The sequence below is a fragment of the Macrosteles quadrilineatus genome, unplaced genomic scaffold (assembly GCF_028750875.1).
Source record: "Macrosteles quadrilineatus isolate MER2022 unplaced genomic scaffold, UCM_ALF_1.0 Scaffold_2__2_contigs__length_208266976, whole genome shotgun sequence".
Classification (NCBI taxonomy): Eukaryota; Metazoa; Arthropoda; class Insecta; order Hemiptera; family Cicadellidae; genus Macrosteles; species Macrosteles quadrilineatus.
In genome coordinates this window covers 172,065,776-172,089,431 of record NW_026542595.1, presented here as the reverse complement: position 1 = coordinate 172,089,431, position 23,656 = coordinate 172,065,776, and the positions used below count along the sequence as shown (strand labels likewise).

Here is a 23,656-nt window from a genome sequence, read left to right as displayed (position 1 = left end):
CAGCCACACCCCTTATACGTCTTGCCACTTGTCTTGCAGCTGTCTACTGTAGACTTGATAGTCCTCGTCCTATTGTTAGGTCTAAAGTTAATTTCTGTGCTTTATTTTATTCATGAAATAGTCCTGATATTTTGGTGTGAAATTTACAGCACGCTTCTATTCTTTGGTTGTGCAAGAGTACAATCAGTACTATACACAATGATAGTCACAGTATATTTGTTCGTGGTAATTTAATAATTTGAAATGTGCAAAAGTGCATAAACGCACTTGTCGGTTACCGAACGTTTATAATACATAAGAATCATTTACAATTGATCAACTCAATCTATTAGAGTGTATTTATCCTTTGGTCCCACATTTTTTTACTCGGTGAATTGGTTCTATTTATTTTGGACATAATGAATCGTTTTGTGACGTTTTTGATTGTGGAAATCGTATAAAAATCTGAAAATATTAAAAATGTATTTTTGTCAAGTTGGCTCTCAAAAAGTGTGCTCTCATGAAATGGATGGTCTTTTTTTACTTTAAACGGCGTCGATATTTACTGTCTGTTGTGTTGGTGCCTGAACGTAAACACTATGAGTAAATATCTCGGGAGAGCAAACATCAATAAGTTGTTAGATCGCTTATGACCGATAGTAGAGTAGATTAATGCCCTCTCTATGACTAACGTGATATTTTCAACGTTATTTTGTTTTCACAAAGAACAATTATGTGGAAATTAGGATATGAGGAAAAATAATCTATAAAACTTGAATAGAAATACCCTCGAAATACCCCAAAAAGCCATATGTAAGTAGGTTGGGTGTTGGGCTCTTCTCATCCGTAGGTCGCTATATCGATGGGGAAAACAATACAAAGCTGCAAAAGATCATGATCCATTAATCAATTATGATTTTTTTGTAAAATTATTATAAAAACATTTATTTAGTCCCCCTGAAACGTAACACTTTTAATACATAAACGAAAACATAACTATAACACTTATACGGTAATCGTGTTTTAAAACTAAAAGTCTCACGAACCATAACATATTTATCACAGGTGACGCTATTGAGAGGCGTTCGGGCGGAATCCATTAAAAGTCAATTAACCGAATATAACTGCCTGAAACGCAATCGAAAGTAAACTCAAAGTCGCTTTGCTTTTCGAATGAACTAAGCGACCGTAAAGCGCCGCCTTGCGTGTGTGACATACGAGTGCAAACACATTAAAACTCCACTTGCAATGGTTCAATTATTCCGCGGTTGACCACTTACTTTGTAACGGTTGTTTGTTCAATTTTACCTCTTGAAGTTGTTTTGATGGTATAGTCGATACTGGTAAGTTCCTCAAATTAAGCATGTGGTACTGGTTACCTACTGTTTGTCATTTAAAATAATGTACTTAGGTCCAAAAATACGCAAGTGTATTGTCTAAGTTAGCGCTGCTTCATATGCGTTGTGGAAAGATAACCTCATGTGGTACAGAGATTTACAATATAATTTGCCATTGACGTTTTAGGACTAAAGTCACATCACCTTCCAAAAGGCCAACTTGAAATATCCTCATCGGGTACACAGCAAGTCACTTCTGCTTTTCTTAGATTTGAGGTGGATTGATCGACACCACCACTTGTTAATTATAAACCACCACCACTTAATTATAAACAGCTTCTCAAGATAATCGGAAATAGAGATCATGTAGACGTGGATTGTTTCTTAAAAACTCAACAAAAATTTAATTTCTATACAACGGTGGATTTAGGTTATTTTACTTGGGCTGATGACAATCCAAAAATAAACGACAACCCGAAAATCCAAAGAACATGTTTTCGCACATCACCCATTGCATAACCTTAAAGTTATTTGTTTCTATAGTATCATTAATTTTTACTCTTCACAATGATTGCTTGGATACCTTAATCAAACATGTTATTGGACCTCACAAATCGCATAGTTATTTCACAAACCTTTCTACTGAAACCTACTCTTTCCGGGTGGGTGAAATACAACAGTAAGTTATTTTCTCGAAAAGGACAAAAATAACTCCCTTGTGTGGATCCCCAACATTGGGGATAATCCTGGGGATTCACCCTCAAAATATGTTACCTCGCGATAGGAATCGGTCCCGATAAATCTGCGCCAGTTTCCGCGCCACTAGCGCCATCTGTACCCTCGATCATCCGATGATCGCACATCCGGTAAATGGCGCGGACGAGCCATCGGGGGTTGGAGGGGGTCTTGCAAAATTAAACTCAATTATCTGTTCTCTCATTTGGAAATTTAATAAAACCCCTCCAAGTATAACTGGGGTCAACAACAATACCATTCCACCACTCAAAGTTGGAATGCAGGATTTCTTCACTTGCCTGTTATATAAGAGATTACATTTTTGCGTTTACAAATTCTTCCCATTGTTCGGTTTGATTGGTGTAATCCCCCATCCCTCTCGCCAAATGTTAAAACATCCTCTTCGGTAACATCCCTTTGTGTTGGATTCGTTCCTCAATGGATTCTTTTTGATGAGTGTCCCATGTCATCAATACGGTTCCCCGGCTTCATTTGTATTAGCAATGTAGAGGAGTTTATTTGTTTGTGTTTATCTTTAATAATTAATCAGCTTGTGTACAGTTGAATGATTGAAATACACGCAACTGTTTTATTTTATAGTTGTGTCTAAAACGAAACCAGATTATCGTTATTTTTGCAAACGTAATGTTTGTATAAGTTACTCAAAATATCGTGTACGAAGCTTTTATGAGCTAGTATATGTCTATATTGTTTCCCCCTCTAGTTTCTCTTAGCTACAAGCTTTCTTTCCCGCAACTAGTTTTTATTATATTCCCGACTAGATAGAAGCATTTACACAGAGAATAAAACTGAATTCCCTATAATATATTCCCTACAAGACATACTGTTCGTACGTCATTTTCGTCCCAAGCTGAGTGGCAGCACTGCTCATAAATACACCTCGTCCCGCCATTTATCGCGCAACAGTTGGTAGGACCGAGTAGGCGAGCCGCCATCTTGGAACCGGTCCTAGGCATTAGCATCGGCTGTAATAGCCTCTTCGACTTCTTCTTATCCGCCGGCATCAAAACGGTCATTATTGCCTATAATGAAGCCAGCTGATTGCATACAAATATCCCATGTGCGTGGGAGGGAGCTTCTATGAATTTAAACGCCAGAATTCGCCGATCATTCGGGGTGTTTATACATTAATTGCCTCTCATGAGCTTTGAATATAGTTTAGAAGATGGAGGTGTAATAGTCCATTGTAGTTTCGTCTGTTAATTCTCCTCGCTCCTAATACGATGGGTATAATCGTTGTTTTCGCGGTCCGGACATACCACGAGAACGCAACAGATGGTCTTGGTATAGCCTTGTACCGTTATGCGTATGCTATGATGCACCATTAATGCAACATGACGGCTACATAAATTGCTTGTACCATTTGCATTTATGATCACTCGGATTAAATTACACAGCCTATAGGTCGCCTACACATGCATAGAGCACTATTGATAAAGTATGAGTAATTATTTAATGATTGTAAATTGTACCTGATGGATTTGTTAATGAAACAACGCTACAGTTAGAAAACCATGTTAAAATTGTAGCTTTCTAAACACAGAAATATAACTGTAATGAAGTTCTCTTATTGCTGAAATGTATCCGCAACATACTTTTTCCAGTTAGCTTATCAACAACCCTCATAAGAGGTAAGTTGGTTGGGAGGGGAGGGGTAGTAACTATGATATTTTATGGGTTTTATGGAGGAATCGCCGTTAAAACCTTAAAATAAATGTCAAATTCCTAGAGATTAGGTTGGTACCATAATTCCAAATTTATCAGATTCAGAATCATCACATCACTTTTAAACCCACTTTTTGAGGTTAATGGGACCCAAAAATATCCTCTCAAAATCGAAAACTTTTACAAAAACAATACTTTTTACATAGTCTACTATATGGAGGAGAAAAGTAAAAGTAAAATTACATAACAAACATTGTAGTAGAAGCCCATTGATCAATCATATCGGCAACAGTTGCAGTTTTGTAAACGATTGGATTGGTAATTCAATTTCGCTGCAGTCGAAAACAAATATTATCGTAACATCCGATATTATCCGAACGGGTAATCAACTGGAGAAAGGTTTTATTTCAGCAATCGCGATGTTTAGCAAACATCAATAGCACTAACGATTGAGATGTGTTTAGTTTTGTAGAAACATTGGCCTAAAGTAATTAAAACTTGAAAGGGTAGTAAACTAAGGGTGTACATTATACTCTTTGGTCGTACAACCAAATCTCTCTCTAGTAATAGTTTGTCAGTTTAGAGCAAAATAATTCCAGTTTATTCAACTATGTTTGTTTGATTGTAATCTAAATAAGTGTTAGCGAAACCTAGCGATGGTATCACTTTTGACGTAAGTTTTCAATATGGTGTTTGTTTTAACAATTTAACAGAAAACAATCCTTTATGTTAAAACTTGGGTGCTTTGAATTTATATCGCATATCATTTCCTACCCTAATCATGTCTAACTATTTAAATAAAAAAAAAAAAAAAAAAAAAAAAAAAAAAAAAAAAAAAAAAACACATAGGCCCTACTCTTGACAGAAAAATATGATTTTCAAAAGCGTATAGATATAATTAACCCCATGATAAATACAAAAATCAATATGTACGATTGAAACTAATCAGTTCGAAGACACTAATAAATTTAAAAATGGAATGGACCTTATACAACGTCACAACTAACGAATTAAATGTTGAACATTTTGCATTCAAACCAGCAACAGAGCCACACTGGAGAATTTCTATTATGATTCAAAGATTCAAGTCTATTTCAGACTTGTCTCCAACTCAATGGTTTAAGGGTAATTGTTCTTTAAATTAGCCTTCATTAAGTAAACGCTACAACATTGTTCAATAGGACTGCCCCTTGACAACGCTTTGTAAATCTTCTTACAGTCCAACAATGGAATTCAACATTCTGTAATTAATTATGTCATTTGCTTAGCTTCCACGTATTTTTTATCCTTTTAATTTACGAAAGTGGAAATATGTTTGTTCTTGTTTAATTTATTTAATTGACTCATAATTCATCATCTGAAGTTGGTGTAGGAGGGTTATTTAAATTAATCGTCTTAAAACATGCAAAATAATTATTAATTTCTAATTAGGAAACAATGTGTGGGATGCAATAAATACACTTTCTACAAATAAGTGTGGGCGTTCGTTGTAAGTTAATAACTCTACGAATCTTAAAAATGCTATCTCTTAAATTACTATTTTTGGAACAACGAATTACATAATTTTAATTTGTTTTGTGTGAATCTTGTAAATAAGCGATGCAATGTTATATACTTTATGGTTATTTTAAGACCATCGTATTTGGATCTCAGAAATTACTAAGTCTCGTTGTCCTTCCAAAACTTTTGATAAGTTTGGTTTATTAAAATTAAATCATAGTTAATCAATTACGTCAACATTTTATGTGAATATACGTATACTTTACTGTCTAATCTTTGTTGAAACATTGTTGAAAAATCTAGATGTCTATAGGCCTATGCGTTATACAGCTTTTGAAGTAAATTATGTCCAAGGGTAAAAATAATACATCATTCTAACATTTACAAGCATTCGATGTCATTTTTCATAGCCAATATAAAAATATTTTTGAATAAACAAAAGAGCATACGCTTTGAAGGTGTAGTTTGGAATTAACTGCATCAAAAGGTGAATTTGATTTACATCGAGTGAATTTTTAATCTCGCCGTTCCTAATAAGATTTTGATTAAAGTTGGAAGATTCGCCTTCATATAAATTACCTGTAAGGGTAAAACATTGCAGTTTTTGTAACCGTTGCCAATTTTAGTGGAAGTTTACATTATTACAAATTCATAATGTGGTCATGTTTAATATATCCTTTATTCTTACTATAAAGATTATAAATTGAACAATACTACGTAAAAATACTGCACTGTTAAATTAGCTAAGTTTTGTTATTGTAATTTCGTGATTTTTTTTTTACTCTGTTATTTTTGTAGAAAGGTACAAATAATACATTTTAAAAGCTTATTTTTTACGTAACTAAGAAATAACGGTAACTTATATAAAAAACGTTTTAGGCAGTTTTTTAAATTATGTTTTTAACAGACCCATTCTGATAAATTAACATTGTCACACAATACGCTAACCTTATTATAACAACTGTGGTCATTTATACAACCAGACACTTTACAGAAAGATAAAGTTACTAACATAAACTTTTTATTTAAAATATAATTTGTATTGCCAAATTCTTCAATTAACCTATGTAAACGCTTTGTTTAGTGTCTTCGATCACCACCAACACAAACTTACCCTTAAGAGTCATTATATCAAGATTAAAAATTTAATATCCTGACACTTGTATTCTACATATTTTTCCCAACCAAGTGTATCTAGTATATAAAAGCGTGCACGTAAACCTTCCCCTTACTGTAAGTATTTTATTTTTTAAGAAGACAATTTTAAAATGTTTCCTCGTGACAGGGATGCTGCATTGCATTCATCTTATCCAGTCACATCCGCATCTGTGATGCTGTAACGCAGGGTCTGATAAAACGTCATTTTTCACCAAGACAATATTCTCACAATTCTCAGGTGGATGTTCTCAGAAGACGCTCATTTCTCAGTCGCGCGCCTACATTAGTCACCCCGTGACTTCTGTTAGTCACCCCTCTCCAGTCTCCATCCCCTTCAGGCTAATGCTTCGTATTTACTTTGTCCTGAAAACGCATTTGTAAAGAAGCTAATGACTGCATTTATCAAGAGGGCGATCTCTGCTTTTCAATCCGAAATGGTTTGCGACAAAACGTTTTTGAGTTCGTGTTTGTGAAGATGTGCCCTAAATTGTTATGAATGAAGGTTTTACGGAATCAGGAAAAATACACAAAAACAAATTTCAAGATACAATCGGAATAAAGGTCTGGGGTCTAAAAATGATGTCTTAAGATTTTCTAAACAAGAAAAAAGATTTCCATAGATATCACAATGAGAAATATACATTGAATAACATTTTGATGCTGTGTAGTTTGGAGTTCTGAAAATGACGTCTTAAGTTTGGACTAGTCTATGGAATTGTAAAACTAATGAAACCCACATTTTTCTGCAAACCGTTTGTGACCAATTTAAATGTTAAAGAAACATTGAAATACTAAATATTGCACAGTTCATGGGTCATAATTCTGTTGACCTATAAAAAGAGAAAATGTGCAAAGTAAAGAATTGTGTCCAACCACAGCGTTTATCTTCTACAAAGTGTTAAATATTCCTTCTCATAAAACTTGCCGCCAAGCATGTTCGTCTTTTATTGTTTTATCTCTTAATTAACTTTTTACTCGGTCTTTGCACGTTTTGTAAACGCGCTGAATAAGTAATACAGAGATTTAAAGAACTTAAAACAAATTTTCTTTAGTTAATGCAATAGTTTAACCAATTAACATCTTCAAATAAAAAATTCTTTAAAAGTAAAATTAATGTTGACGTTTCTTTGGAAAAAAACTAATTAATACGTGCTACTTTTGTAGAGAGTCTCTGTAAATGTATGGCTTTCTGGAGTTGGAATAAATATGAAGATTATTTGTCTCACGAACACGTTGAAGACTTTCGTTTACACTTGGATCTCCGGTCGTGTATTATTGCGCCAAGCCCTCAAAGGGTCCCAACAGATTTTCCTTAGTTGCGCCAAACCCAAGCCACGTTGGGGTGAGTTGCCGGCTGAAGGAATGTCCTTAGACATCCTAACGTAACCTATCCTATCCTAACCTAACCTAACCTAACTTAACCTATCCTATCCTAACCTACCTACTCAATTATACTGTCAAAGAGGGCCGCCACTTACCTTAGTTAAGGAACGTATTGGGTGACACCCTTGGGTAGATGGCGCAATTCAGGAATACCTGACTACCTGACTCAGGTCAGTTGGCGCAATTAATGCCCACCCGGATCTCCTCCAGCCCGTTGCCAACCAGTAGATGACACCAGAAGATGGATTGTTGATGTTCCCTGTGTGGTTCTTCTTTTGCAATTTTCCATCTAGCTGGGTTTGTATGCATCTTGTCGGACTTCACCTGAAAATATTATCAGATCCTGTCAGGAAACCTTTGTTTTTTACCGATAGTGAGGTGAATTGTCTGCAACCTTGGAATAACTTCAATGACAGTAGATGTAGGCTAATTCTATTGTCACATCAGGCGTGTTGTCCTGACTTGTTGTCAGTGTTGTCTGTCTACATGACGCGTTGTCCTGACTTGTTGTCCGTGTTGTCTGTCTACATGACGTGTTGTCCGTGTTGCAGTGTTGTGCCACAGTCAAGACACGAGGGAGGGTGAGGATGTCAACCTAGAGTGCAGGTTCCCGCCGCATCTAGCCACCCAGCAGGCGACATTCTACTGGCTGCGAACCAACAAGAGAGGACACGACAACGTTGCCATCTCCTCCTCGGCGCTCGACCCCAACTACAGGTAAACAAACCTTACAACTCTAGGCTTAATTACACTGACGAACTGTGTCTTTGCAAAAGACGACCGCTTCGTTTGACAACCCGTTTACAGGGTAATGGCTGCAACGCACCCAAAACATCGGCCACCATTCTCGCTAATTCAATGGCGCGGTTATTTGACAAACTTAACACTAAGTATTTACTACAATCAATCTTAACAGTTTAAGGAAAAGCTTCTTAAACTTCTAGAACAGTTATTCTTTCTTATGTACTGCCAAGCTTAATGCCATTTCTACTATTCAGCGCTCGTCTTTGAAAGTAGTTAAACAAAAACGTTTCAAACTATTAACAACAAAACAACAATATAATCAAAGAAGTACTAAATTCAATTTCTACTCCGTTTTTACTGTATGAACTAACCATTCTGTAATGTGATGAGAACTGTAGACTGTAATAACAAAGTGTAGCCCGGATCGTCATAACCTTTTTGTCACGTTCCCATGTATTCCAGATGTATCACGTTGGAAATAATAAACTTTATACTTCTGGGTAAATGTTGATAGTATCGATACTTTTAGGTAAAATGTTAAATATCGATACTGTATCACGTATCAGTGTAAAGTAAACATGTCATTGTAACAAATACATTTTAATCTCATTTTGTCTTAAATATTGCTCAAAAGTTTATGGCATTTCTTTTGTTTACAAACGATCACGCCTTTTACTATATGAATCTCTCAAATTGCCGTTCTTTAACAAGAAATTTTACATGTAACTTTTTACCTGTTCACTTTAAGGTCTGTGATAATAAAATACGCGAACCTCCTTTTTAGTGAAGTAAAAATAAGAGAAAAATTCCATAAACCTAAAAAAAATTAGCACAACCGGGGAATTTGGTACAGATGTTGGGTGTACCTTCCTTTTGAACATACTAAAAGTCGCCTAAAATTGAAGCTGTGCTACGGCCGCCATATTGGAAAATGGCGGCATATTTCTGTATTTTTCGCTATAGTGACTTTATTATTAGAGATACAGGAAAAAGCTAAATGTACAAAATGTAGGTCATTTACAAATACACATTTTTTGTATTTACCATCGTTCTCTAAACCCAACGGTTTTTGAGTTATTTGTTATTAAGTATATTTAGTTTTTCTATTTATCAAAAGTAGGTGAAACTAATGGAAATTGACCGTTACTTTCAAGGATTATGATAATTTATCCCATTTAGTTAAATAGTGTGATACTATAAAATCTTAAAATTTTAGTTTATTTTATGAGTAAAACAACTCCGCCACAGCAAACCTGCAGACTCAGCAAATTTCCATTTGATTGGATGTTTTATTAATTGTATTTAAATAAAATTAGGTTCAACAGGTACCTAGGTTTGCTGCTACAGGTAGGTTATTATAGTGTGTTTTTTTTAGTAAAATATCAATAAATTAGTATAAAATAATAAATTTTCCAAGTTTGATCATAATAAATCTATAAACAAACAAACTGCAACAGTTAACTAATTTCTAATAATAGCATGGTAGCTTAAGATTTACAATTTACAAATTTAAATATACAAATTTTGGTTGTGTTTACTAAAAATGTGGCGATTATTCGTCACGTTTCGAATACTAACCGAAGGGGTTTTCAAAAGGAGATGAAGCAAGTAATTTAAGTACTGTAATATTAACTCGTACCAAGTATCGGAAATATTGTATGCAGTGAGGAAATCAACCATATTTTGTAAACTACGCAATAGTCATATTAATATTTTATACTCATTATTACCCATTTAATAAATTAACATTTTAATATTTTCATGGCACTACTACTATCACTCTGATATCAACTAAGTGGGATGAATAATTGTCGTATGCCATGAAAGTAACCGTCGATTGCGATGGGTTTAACCGATTTTTGATAAATAAAACTAACTATACTATACCATACTTAATTAGTCACCAACATGAACTAGACACGAAAAACACCCTTCCAAATGAACAATGGGGTGTCAAGTATAGTTAGTTAGTGTGGTGGTGCCATCAAAATACTAAAATGTTAACTATTAAATGGGTAAAAAATGAAGATAAAATATTAATATGAATATTGCGTACTTTAAAAACTCTGGTAGATTACCTTACTGCATACAATATTTTCGGTGCTTGGTACGAATTAATATTACTTAAATAACAGGCTCCATCTCCTTTTGAAAACCCATTTAGTTAATATTCTAATCGTGACGAATAATCGCCATCTTTTTAGTAAACATAACCAAAATTTGTATATTCAAATTTGTTTATTGTATATTTAAAACTCCCATGCTATTCTTATGAATTAGTTAACTGTTGCAGTTTGCTTGTTTATACTGTAGATATATTTTGATCAAACTTGGAAAATTTGTTATTTTATAGTAAGGTTTTGATATTTTACTTAAAAAACACACTATAATAACCTACCTGTAGCAGCAAACCTAGGTACCTGTTGAACCTAATTTTATTTATATACATTTTTTAATAAAACATCCAATCAAATGGAAATTTGCTGAGTCTGCAGGTTTGCTGTGGCGGAGTTGTTTTACTTATAAAATAAACTAAAATTTTAAGATTTTATAGTATCACACTATTTAACTAAATGGGATAAATTATCATAATCCTTGAAAGTAACGGTCAATTTCCATGTGTTACAGCTATTTTTGATAAATAGAAAAAACTAAATATACTTAATAACAAATAACTCAAAAACCGTTGGGTTTAGAGAACGATGGTAAATACAAAAAATGTGTATTTGTAAATGACCTACATTTTGTACATTTAGCTTTTTCCTGTATCTCTAATAATAAAGTCACTATAGCGAAACATACAGAAATATGCCGCCATTTTCCAATATGGCGGCCGTAGCACAGCTTCAATTTTAGGGGACTTTTAGTATGTTCAAAAGGAAGGTACACACAACATCTGTACCAAATTCCCCGGTTGTGCTAATTTTTTTTGGGTCAAAACATATTTTTACTGTGCTATTTATAGTTTTAATTGATTCTCCTTACCCTGGAACCCACAAATGATTCATTGGGAAATAAATTTACTTAACAATATTTAATCTACTTGCTTCAGGACGTTTGTAACTTATACGATTTACTCTGTATATAGTTTTCAAGTTAATATTGTTTAAAGTGTTATCTTTAGAACTTGTATACTATTCACACCCTTTAGGGTACTCTACACAAAAGTACGAGCATTTATTTAAATAACCAACTCGTTCCTATTCACAAGATTGCATTTTTTAACATATTTCTCGTGTTTGGAGTTAAAATAGGAACCCAGCCAACCCGACGTGGTAAACAGAATCCAATACATAATTTGAGGTGTGCTGCGTGCTCCAGCCAGTAAAAAAGCGGAAGAGACTATTAGAGCTGACTATATAACGGACAAACACGAACAGGCTTATCTACCCTCTCTGGCAGTAAATACTAACAGAGTAGAAAACGAAGGCGAAGACTGAAACATCTTTATTTGGCCAGACATGAAACCTTCCTCCCCGTTTAACTCCTCTGGTTTGTGTCAATTGTTAAAGTTTTAGTAGCTCTCACCCGAGTCCACATTTTGCCCGAATAACATAAAAGTTTAAGATCGATTTCGACGGAATTGATATTGATATCGAATTTGAATTTCATCCCGAACTTTATTTCATTCTTGACTCGTGGAAATACTTCGATAACGCTCCGCCTTTTAAATGTGATATTTATTCAGAGCTGGGTCGTAATAGATGCATAAAAGTGGTTTCGCGTTTAAATTGTATTTCTTTGTAAAAGCGGGAATTTTCACATCGGGTTTTACGTTTGATTATATTTTTATCTGCCAGTTTCGTTAATATGAATAATAACTGTTTTAAGATGCTATTAAATTTAATCCGATCAATAGCAAGAAAGAATTAATTACTAGTGAATTCTGTGTGTGTGTGTTTATTTCTCAGTGAAATTCATAATTTGAAATCTATGTAACACGAGGTTGGTTTGGATATAATACATTATTCAATTTTTTTGCACCAAAGTAAACTTATGAATCCATTTCTTACACCATGCCCAACTCATCGATACATTTTTCTCTCCATACACAAATCATCAATCCATTTCCTTCTAAATACCCAAATTATAAATACATTTTTTTTTCTCCTCGCCCAACTCATCAATCCATTTAATTCTCATTACTTGACTCTAACAATCCATTTACTTCTCAATACCCCATTCATCAATCTATATCTTTATCCATACCCAACTCGTCAATCCATTTCCTTCTGAATATCCAAATTAAAATCCATCCTTCTTTCTCCTCACCCAACTCATCAATCCATTTCTTTATCCATACCCAACTCTATATGTTTCTTACATCATACCCAACCTATACCCTGTCCACCCTGATTCCCCCTTGACTCTACTCTGCCATGTTCCAGGGTGGACCTGAGGCCCGAGCAGGGTCGCTACGATCTTCTCATCTCCAACGCGTCCTTCGACCGCGACAACGGCCAGTTCGAGTGTCGCCTGAAGGTGGTTGGCAGCGGTAAGGACCTGCACTCTCAGTCCTTTACCGTGACAGTCCTCACCCCGCCCTCGCCCCCACAAGTGACACCGGGGCTCAGCCCTACAGCCAGCGAGGGCAAACCCTTCCAGCTCTCATGCTCTAGTGCTGGGGGAAGTCCGGACCCTACCATCAGGTAAATAACAGTTTCGGTTAGCTAATCATTAGATTTTGTACAAAAAACCTTTTTACAGGAGAGGACCTAGTAAAAAGAGCTAAAGATATTGTGATGTCAATATTCAATAACTCGTGAGCTTACAGAGGTTTTATTCCAAAAATTTAACCTTATATCATTTGCTTGTGACAACAAATCCACTTTGCCTATTTTGAATGTGAGATGATTAAATGGGTTGAAACCTGTGTTGCTTTGTCAATGAGTAGGCCTAATATGAACTGTTTTAAGACAAATCTACTTATTAAAAACCAATGAGCAAGGACACCTGAACCCAGTTTCGAACCTTCAAAATGCTTCTGAATTTTGTCAGGATACATCCGGTCTTTTTAATTATTAGGGAAGTACTACAAATTCTTTGCTGCCCAATATAACCATATCGTATAACCCACTAACTCTGTCTGTTCTCCCAGATGGTACCGGGAAGGACACCATGAACCCCTGGAGGCAGTGAGGACCCCGACGGAACAGGGGGTGACGTCCATCCTCACCCTGAACCCGTCCAAGGAGGATGACGGAGCCGTGTTTCGCTGTACCGTCTGGAACAGAGCAATGGCTCCCAACACTAAGCTGGAGGCCATAGTCAACCTGAATGTCAATTGTGAGTAGAAATACTAAACAAGCTTATCGTAAGATGGTAGAAAAGTTTCAATTTTTCGTTGAAATTTGTTGAGGCATTCAGTAAGGATACGCACCTTTCACGCTACCTAAGTAAAGTAGTCTCCATTTAAGAATTAGCAGAGTTTTCAGTTTTGCACTGACCAATCAAATGTAAGCTTGCTGGTATAGTTTTTGTGCCATGGACTATTATGATGCAAAATCTTCCACACAAAATTTGAACCAATCTAATGAAAACGTTCATAAGCAACATTATTTAATCTTTCTGAAATTGCATTGAAAGTAATAGTAAAAAAACACTAAACTAATCTCCTCAAAATATCTGCTAGACTTATTATTGCAAATCCGATAGAAACGTTTTAATTCATTAGATATTTAAAGACTTCAGAATGCCTGATACTTTTCAACATCATAATTTAGACTGATATGTTCCTCGTAAAATAATGATAAAATTTATTTGTAAAAATAAATAATTATGGCTACGTACTCCAAAAGAGACAGAATTGAGTCCTTCCAAAACTAAATTGAAAACACCCATAAAAGATACAAGTTATTCCAGTTACTAACCAATTTTATTGATAACACAGATATATTTTATGTACCAACTTGACCCATTAAATAACATTAAACCATGCTGGCAGCCTTGTCTGACTCAGAACCTATTGACAATAACTTAGTATCTGAAGTAGGTCAATATTCAACCCTGATAATGGTATGTAAATGCAGCTGTACATTTGGTACGATTTGTATTTATGTTAATGTGATTACAAAGAACATTAGTTATGGATAGGATTAGTTGTGACACTTTTAGCTAGTTTAGGTTGGATTTCAACGTAAATCGGTTTGGAAATTGCACTACTTATTGAAGCATTATAGTGTAAAACGTTAAATTAAACTGCTAAGTTTTTTAAACAGCAAATTCCTCATGATTTTTTTTAAGAAATTGTGAAAAAATAATTTAATTGTGAAACTATTAAAATCTTTAATTTAATATCCAAATGGCAAAAGATTAAATTAAATGGAAAACCTTGGAAAATGTGATGATTCTGAAGGTTGTTTGATTATAAAGGTGCTAATTGTCGCACGGTGTAATGTCCAGAGAAACAAAGTTCAAACATTCATTACGCAAGCCGTTAGCAAGGTAGTTGGGTCAACATATTTGTACGAAAGGTTTCATTACTGTTCTTTGTCCTTACATGTAAAACATCTGCGTTTTTCATGTGTGTTTGTTTTTCACTCAACATTGGACCCCTGAATCTGCAAATGGACACTAAGGTGGGTCCAAACAGTTAGAGCTTGAGTTGAAGATAATTCTTTTTTATGCTTATCATTTTTAAGTTTATTATTTTAATGTTTGTCAATTTAAAGTTCATCAATTTAAAGGTCATCGGTTTGTACAGCGCACCTCTTTTGATCATAATTCAGTTGTTTATCTTTCAGTTTTTTGAATCATCATCGTAATTTTTGAAATAGATTGAATTTGGAGTGTTTAGGTTAAGTTCTTGTTACCTAAAAATACAACATTAAGTTATTTACTTTCATCAATATAGACTTATCACTGGTATTATTTTGATTTCTATTTAAAATACCGGTTTGATTCGGTTTTTAATAGTATAGTTCAGAAACGTTACTTTTATAAAATACTAAACTCCAATGAATTAAGTTCACTTGCGCAAGTGTTAAATGCAATAACAAATCATTGATAAATAATTCATAACATAAACACCATATTCTGTCAGTAAAGGTAATTATAATTCTCTAATCATATAAAAAATTCCAAACAAAAACTTAATCTTTCAAAGAAACGATTTAGACAAAAATAAATGAAGATAAAATGATATCTGTTTGAAATATTTGTCAGCGTCTAACAAACAGAGCTCAAAGAACACAACTTTAGTGATTGGTACCAGAGATATTTTGGCTGTTTTGCTGGAGCTTTGATTCCTTTATTTATTGACGTTGCCACCAGAGTAAATATCCCCCGGAGGTTTACGTTACCAGGCCATGTGCAACGATATCTGTTGTAAGACGGAGGCTGGGCCATATGGTTCGGCCGCTGGCTTTTATTGAAACATAAAACAGCCGAGAAGCCACTTTACGGAAATATCCTCGCCAGTGCAGTTGGCAGTACTGCGCTCCTAGTTAAACAGTTTACACTGCCTGCATTGCGCTGTAATAGCTGGCGTTTTATCACCTATGTTTTATCCAATTAAAATTGTCGGATGTGTGTTTCGTTTAAAAAATTGTTTATTTTTTTGCGTTAAAATTATTATTTCACATTGACAATTTTGATTTATATGTAAAATACCGTATGTAATATTTATTTTGGAGAAAATTGTCCATTGAAAATATTGTAAAAAATGATACATTTACATATTTTTTAAATTTATTTCATCGCTTTAAATTGTAAGCATCTACCCAATTACAAAGAATAATTTACGATTGAACACCTAAAGTTATAAGTCCTAAGGAAACCCCACACATTTTTACAAACAGTATTGAAACAAATCAAATCGATAAAATTGCATTTACCGTTAAATGAATAGATTTATTTATAACTAATTACTCGTCCACCTACATGTATGTCATCCCCACAATTTTCCCAACCAAAAATAAACCCTTTCCTTTTCACTCTTTATACAAATCAACAATGTCAAAATAAAAAACAAATTTTACAAAAATATCATATAAAAAGAAAAATAGAGAGAGTGTAAAAAGAAAAATGTTCAACTAATTTTATGTTTGACAAGGCTTGAAAATGAAACGTCAGTTTCGAAACTAGTCGCTTAAAAAGACTAACCTAGGATTGACGACGTAAGGTACGTAACCTATTTTATATTGTCTTAAATCAATCCTGGAGGCAATGCTGAATAAAAATAGACCATAAACTAAATAAAATTCTCAATCATGACAGACATTTTTTCCTTGCAGATTTCCCTAGAGTGAGTGTCGGTCCAGAAAACCCTCTAAGGGTGGAGAGAGACGGAACTGCGACGTTGGAATGTAACGTAGACGCCAAGCCTAGAGTAGCCAATGTGAGGTGGACTCGCAACAATAGGTTCATAGCGATTGCGTTCTCGCACACGCTGCACCGTGTAGCTCTCCAGGACGCTGGCAAGTACACCTGTACAGCCGACAACGGACTGGGCAAGGCTGGGGAGGCTGAGATAATACTGGATGTGCAGTATCCACCACAGGTAGGTTTCAGAGGTTTTGCTGATGGAGGTTAAGACTTGTATGATGTTGAAGAAAATAGTTATAGATGCATAGTTAATCAGATGAAATCAGAGGAGAATAGTCAACCAAGTGTTATGAGGAATTGAGATAAGTTCGGACTAATGCTTCAGCAGTAGCGAAAACCACAGTTGATCAACAAATTTCTAATAACATATTCATCACTTGTTGGTGCATGATTGTGACAATTTTTATTGAAATTCTGTACTTCTGATGCCAAATATCAGCAACGAGTGTGATTGTAACTAAATTGTGTGTTTCCTTGCACAGGTGACGATAGAAGGAGGTCCCAGCCAAAGAGAGGCTGAGGAAGGCGAGAATCTCATGATCAAGTGTAATGTCTCGGCCAACCCAGCACCAGTGACAGTGGAGTGGACGAGAGAGGGGCGGCCGGACTTCCGACAGACAGGACAGATACTCAAACTGCACAGGATCAATGCCGACTCTGCTGGTAGGAAAAACTTAAAATATAAAAAAAAAATCATAATGTTAGTAGTAAGACGATAAACATAAAGTGTAAACACTTTGAGGGAAAAAACTGGAGTGTAGACACAAAAAAAACTAGTATAAATGCTTCGGTTTGAAAATGTTAACATTGTTAAAATATTGTGAATGCTAAAATCCTTCAAACTAAAAAAAATGAGGTTTGGCAGATTGGTTAAGATTGCTTGTAAAAGTAAACTGAGGTACAAATAATTTTTGTCCAAATTCCCCAAGCGGTCCAATATTTTTCCAATATATGTGATTTATCAAAAAATTACACCAAAAGGTTTAATACATTATATATATTTTTTTACACCAATACTATTAACAATATAAAAAAATATTTTAACCACATTGAAGAACAATATTGATAAATTATTGAAGAACAAAATCTATGAAATATTTATACAAAATCGTTACTTTGTTTGCTACTTATTTGTGACAATATAACATTTCACTGTAATTTTCAGGCACATACACATGTCGAGCCCTCAACATCCTCACGGTTGGTGGCAAGTCTGCGCAGAAGGTTGGTAACAACTCTGTCACTCTGTTGGTCCGACACAAGCCAGGACGTGCGCAGATCACACCCGACAGACCTGTCGCCACAGAAGGATCAGGTCAGTGTTATATTTGAAAATGATTGTTCGCTATGCCTTTTGTTCTAGGTGGAACTAAAAAGTTTTTTTGCAAGATATGGTTTTTGTATTTTTTTACAGTGAATTTAATAAAGACACGTTTAGTATAATAAGGTGATCCATAACTAATGCGACCATAAATAAAGATTTATAATTGTGTAGACTTCAAAAAATGTTAAGCATTTGATTCAAAACCTATAAATTTGTGAGATCTACCAAATCTAACAAAATGTCATAAAAATTATCAAAAAAAATTATTTGAATTTCCCTCCCAACCTGTTTTCAGTTACATTAATTATTAAAGCTTTTAACTAATACTCTTACTTGTCATAATGATTCAATCATTTGGTGATGATAATGAAAAAAATATACATACATGTAGAGTTACATAACCAAACTTATAAAACGAGAGGGTGGGTTTATTATCTAGATCTAAATAATATTCTAGACTTATTTCCATTCGTTTAGTTATTTTCTGTTTAGATTTGTATTCTTTTTTTGTTAACAATTGTACTCAAAATATTAAAAAATAATAATCACAATCCGTCCCCAGGTGTCACTCTGACCTGCTCATCTTCTCCTCCGGGTTGGCCGGTGCCGCAGTACCGTTGGTGGAGAGACCAGGAAGACTCACCCCAGTCCACAGTCCTGGCCACGGGCCCTAAGTACAACATACCATCTGCCCATCTGGCCAGCGAAGGCAAATACCACTGCCAGGCCATCAATGACATGGGGCACAGTGAGATCGCCACTGTAGTCCTCACGGTGCATCAACCTCCTCGCTTCCTGGCTAAACTGCAACCCCATGTTACCAAGAGGTGGGTTTAGTGGTAGAGCCTGAGGTCTCGTGTTCAAATCCAAACAATTATCAATGGATTTTATCTGTGGTAATGCTGCTACTTTCTAGGCTTATCAGGATTGTTAAATGATAGATTCTAGAAGGGTAGCCTACCTGAGAGAAAGTCCAGAAGGTGCACACAATAAAAGGGCAAATGTTTTTCTATCAAACCTTAAATCAGTGGTCCTTATGCAAAATTAATCACAAAATAAAGTTTTATTATGGCATTAGCTTGTGTTATTTACGAAAGTAAAATAAAAATAGTGTAGCTTTTGTAATTTTTTTACAAAAAAAACAAATAGTTAATGTTATAAAGAGAATTAAAGAGAAACTGTGGTTTGATTATATTTTTATACTGTTGCCAACAATATATTTTTCAAAAATAATGACAATGTAATTTTAATGGTTAGTAATTGTACTTGGAATAAAATTAATTTTTTACTTTTTTAAGTATAAAAACCTATTGTATTTATTGTATTCAGTAAAAATAAAACTAAATTTGTTAGGTAAATTTAACTCATAGTACATGTATAAATTTAGTTTCTCAACCGTTAAGTTGAGTACTTTACCACAACAGTTGGTTGAAAATCTTATCCCTCGTTACATATTCAAATTGCTGTTTAACATTCAAAACTCACAAAACAAAATGCAAATTAACTGGAAGAAAAGTAACAAAGAAATACAGATAGGTTTGATACTGTATAATGGTAATTTTCCACTTTTCTCAGAAGTAATTTATTAGTTAGCCAGTTGCAACAGTCCTTTGAAACGACTGCCTGTTTGTTCTGGAATTCTTTATGATAAAGTTTGTTTTCGAACTTGCATGGATCTGAACATTCTTTTAAAAAATGTTAAGAGGTGGAAGTTACTTCAGCGATACAACAACAGTTTGCACGAGGAAAACTTTCTATTGCTTTAGGGATTAAGTTAGTTAAAAATGCAAACTTTACACGGTTTACGTTGTTGATACCATGATTTAATTTCAAAGTTTTGCGTGAAACAGCGTTTTAATCAGGTGTTATACCTGATCCCTTCCCTGTAAAATAAAACATGAATATGAAAACACTCTCTGTTTATTAGATTGAATTTTGTTACTCAATAAAATGATTGATTTCATCATCCAATTTGTCAGGATGTGTCTCTGTTACATTTAATTTGGTGAAAGCTCTTTGTTTGATGTTTTAGCGAATTTCCCGTATAGGGAATTTGTAATATTGTGTTATTTCGGATGTTAACTGAATTACATTTTTTCAGAATCGGAGATACAGAGTTTAGTGCCATGTGTGGAGCTCAGGGGAAACCTAAACCAACAATAAAATGGTTTAAGGACGGACAAGAAGTTGCCCTCGAGATGTACGAGATCTCGACTGACGAATCTGAAGGTATTTTAAAATAAATATTTATTCATAAATTAAATAGTGAAACTAATACTTTACTATTAATGCACAATTAATTTAGCTTGTATTTACTGCTTTATTTTTTTTTCAATTATGATTGTTAAAATTCTCTGATATTTCCATTATAGATATGTTTGTTCCATTATTGTATTATAGACATTAAAAAACTGATCTAATCAATTCGACATTGTTATATCTACTTTGTTGAAACATATGTCCCTATGTAAATTTTAATTGACAGCTTTTCCATTTAGAATGGGTAGTACTTTCCTCTAACCAAAGGTAGCAACCCTGCATAAGACCTCTGTAAGTTAAAGTTTAAAAACATAAAGATATAATCTGGTTCTCCTATTTACATTAACATGACTTGCCATGGTTCCAGGTCGTAACTCTGTATACACCGTACAAAGCACTCTGAGGTTCACGGGGCGTAACCGTCCCAGCGGCAACGAGCTGATGCCAGCAGACCGAGGTGTCTACTCCTGTGTGTTTGAGAACGAAGTGAAGCGAGCAGAGACCACCATGCATCTTAGGATTGAACGTAAGTTGACCAAAAAATGTTTGGTGAGGACAAAAGATTTATCTATTCTGAATGCAGCCATTGACATAATTTGACAGATCACGATTTGTTCCTTTACATAAACTAATTTAATTATTTGGTCTTCAGATGAACCTATCATCGTAAACACTCCGCACAAGGTGGCATATGACCTGCGGGAGACGGCTGAGGTGATGTGTCGGGTACAAGCGTATCCGAGACCAGAGTTTTTCTGGTATTTCGGTACTAACAGCCAGAGCCAGCTGACGTCTGGAGCCGACGGACATTACGAGATCAACACCACCGTCAACCAGAGCGGAGGAGACATCTTCACTAGCGTTCTGCAGATCTCCAACATCCAGGGGTCTGACTATGGCGACTACTCCTGCAAGGTATGGTGCTTATGTAGCTGCTAAAATGTAGTAGTAGCTTTCTTATTATAAAAATTATTTTATCTGTTAATAGTACTTGTGAAGATGTGTGGTTATCCTTTCTGTCTAGATTACGCATTTAACATTTTTTTTTTAAATCTTTTATGAAATTGTTTTTAGAAGTGGCTAAAACCATACATCTTCAGTTAACTTACTTTATAAAACTGAAAATACTCGGTCCTCCTTGTAAGAAGACTAGTAGTTTATCAAGCTAATTTCACTTCATAATTAAATTAATTTCAATTAGAATGCCCAAATAATTTTGCTGTCTACATTCAAAGCTGTAAATTCAACCCTTGAACTCAATTCCCAAATTCTCAATCTCTAAACTTTTTCAGGTTATTGCTATTAGAAAAGTTAAAACCAAAATCACTTATGTATTTTTTCCTTTGCACATAGACTATCAACCTATACATAGAACTCAATACTCAAACCCTAATTTTCTCTCCAGGTCCACAACGCCATTGGCAAAGTCACCACCACTATCCGTCTACAGCCCAAGGGTCCCCCGGAGAAGCCTGAAGCTCTGGTCGCAACGGCCGTCGGTCACAACTACGTCACACTCAAGTATACCCCTGGGTTTGACGGAGGCGTGCGTGACACCAAGTACTTTGTGTCATACCGTCGTACCTCAGAGGCCGGAGACGAGGACTGTGTCGCCATGCGTCGTACAGGAGCTCCGGACAGCTGGCACGAGGTCGACTGTCAGAGAAGTAATCCATGCAATGTGACGAACCTAGATCAGCACCAGCGGTATATCTTTAAGGTAATTGTTTATTTAATATTTGTCTAATCCTAATGTTTCATAAATTTAGTGATCAACTTTTTGGTAAAAACAACAATAAAGTGCACAATAGTTTGACAGTATGAATCGAATAAGTACAAGTAACCAAGTAAAATAATGTAAACAATTAATTTAAAATTGGTCTAAAATTGGTCTGCAATATTTGGTATTTGCGCGAACCTCATAGTCTTAAACATTTAATTAGATTTGAATTTAACTTGATTGATTAATTGAAAAGGAAACTTTCCAATGTGGGCAGACAGACATTATGAGTTCTGTATACCAAATATGATTTAGTATATAACAGATGAAAGGGTAAGAACATTAAACACTAAAATCAGTGATTTTTTAAAGTAGATTGATTGAGACTATTATTAATGTTTTGCAAAATTCGAAATAAGTTTCTATTACTCAAATTGTAATTGTGTAACAATTTTACTTTTGTTAAAATAACCGTTATTTTTTAAATTGTCCTGCATATAATACACATAAGAAAACACCATATCTGTAGCTAATATTTTCAATTGAACATATTTTAAAATAATTTTGCAGTAGTCTTGTATTTTTTAATAAAAACGTTTAGTCTTAATATTTTAACTTTTATATACCAATTAAAATGTTTTTTACAATATTCTTTTCTCAAAAATGTAAATCCTGATTAATACAGTAATCAGATTACTTTTAAGAAATATGAGTGTTTTTGTTATCCCAAGTAACCTGATACATTTGAAGCGTAAAGTTGAGATCAAAAGCTGCTTAGAATAACAAACAGCTTTATCTCTTGCCTGAAGCCCTTTGTTCATTTCACTTCATTTACTTTAGGTTTCTTGTATCAGTTTTTTTTTCTCGTAAATACATTCTACTTGTATTATCAAGGTTTGTAAGTGATAATGGCTCAGAAGTTTGGAACCCATGCAAGTTGTTGGTCTTGTAGGTGTGGACAACTTTTTTTGTTTTTAAAACTTTAGTTTTTTTTTATTATTAAATGATATTATAATTTAATTGAGTGATAAAGTTTTTGGTTATCTAATTGGTTGCAATAGGATTCTATCATTTGTTTGAATTAACATTAAATAGCCAAGTTAAAATCAATTGACATTAGCTATGTATCTTCTTATCTTGGTTAAAACAATGGTTATGTTCGATATCAATATTAATTCTTTGGTATTGTAATTTTTAGTGTTGTCTAAATATTCCAAAACTAATCTAAATAAACGTGTAAAAAACTGGAAAAATCATAAATACTAGCAATAAAATAAATATCAGCATATACAAAACAGTGTGATTGAAAGATGGAATTTAAAAGAGTATTGCATCCATGTAGTATGTTAGTTTTGGAATGTTTACTCATTTTATAACTTGGTAAAATATTATTTAAATAATGATTTTTAAAACGTGAACATTTTTATTTCTAAAAAGTAAAATCAAATATAAACTATCCCTTAAACAAAATCAACGTCTTTCACTTCCACCCCTAAGGTTTCACGG

The 23,656-nt window shown here is 34.3% G+C and overlaps 1 protein-coding gene across 3 annotated transcripts in view; it reads left to right on the top strand.

The window, feature by feature from the left end:
* Positions 1 to 23,656, top strand: part of LOC128985827 (hemicentin-1) — a 165,548-nt gene that overhangs the window by 130,411 nt on the left and 11,481 nt on the right. For all 3 annotated transcript variants that reach the window (XM_054405744.1, XM_054405745.1, XM_054405743.1), the window contains exons 2-12: positions 8,330 to 8,495; positions 12,911 to 13,171; positions 13,621 to 13,808; positions 16,757 to 17,022; positions 17,330 to 17,510; positions 18,013 to 18,162; positions 18,734 to 18,998; positions 20,273 to 20,400; positions 20,798 to 20,956; positions 21,083 to 21,345; positions 21,836 to 22,150. In XM_054405744.1, the coding sequence (XP_054261719.1) occupies positions 8,330 to 8,495; positions 12,911 to 13,171; positions 13,621 to 13,808; positions 16,757 to 17,022; positions 17,330 to 17,510; positions 18,013 to 18,162; positions 18,734 to 18,998; positions 20,273 to 20,400; positions 20,798 to 20,956; positions 21,083 to 21,345; positions 21,836 to 22,150 (2,342 nt within the window). The remainder of the gene's footprint in view (positions 1 to 8,329; positions 8,496 to 12,910; positions 13,172 to 13,620; positions 13,809 to 16,756; positions 17,023 to 17,329; positions 17,511 to 18,012; positions 18,163 to 18,733; positions 18,999 to 20,272; positions 20,401 to 20,797; positions 20,957 to 21,082; positions 21,346 to 21,835; positions 22,151 to 23,656) is intronic.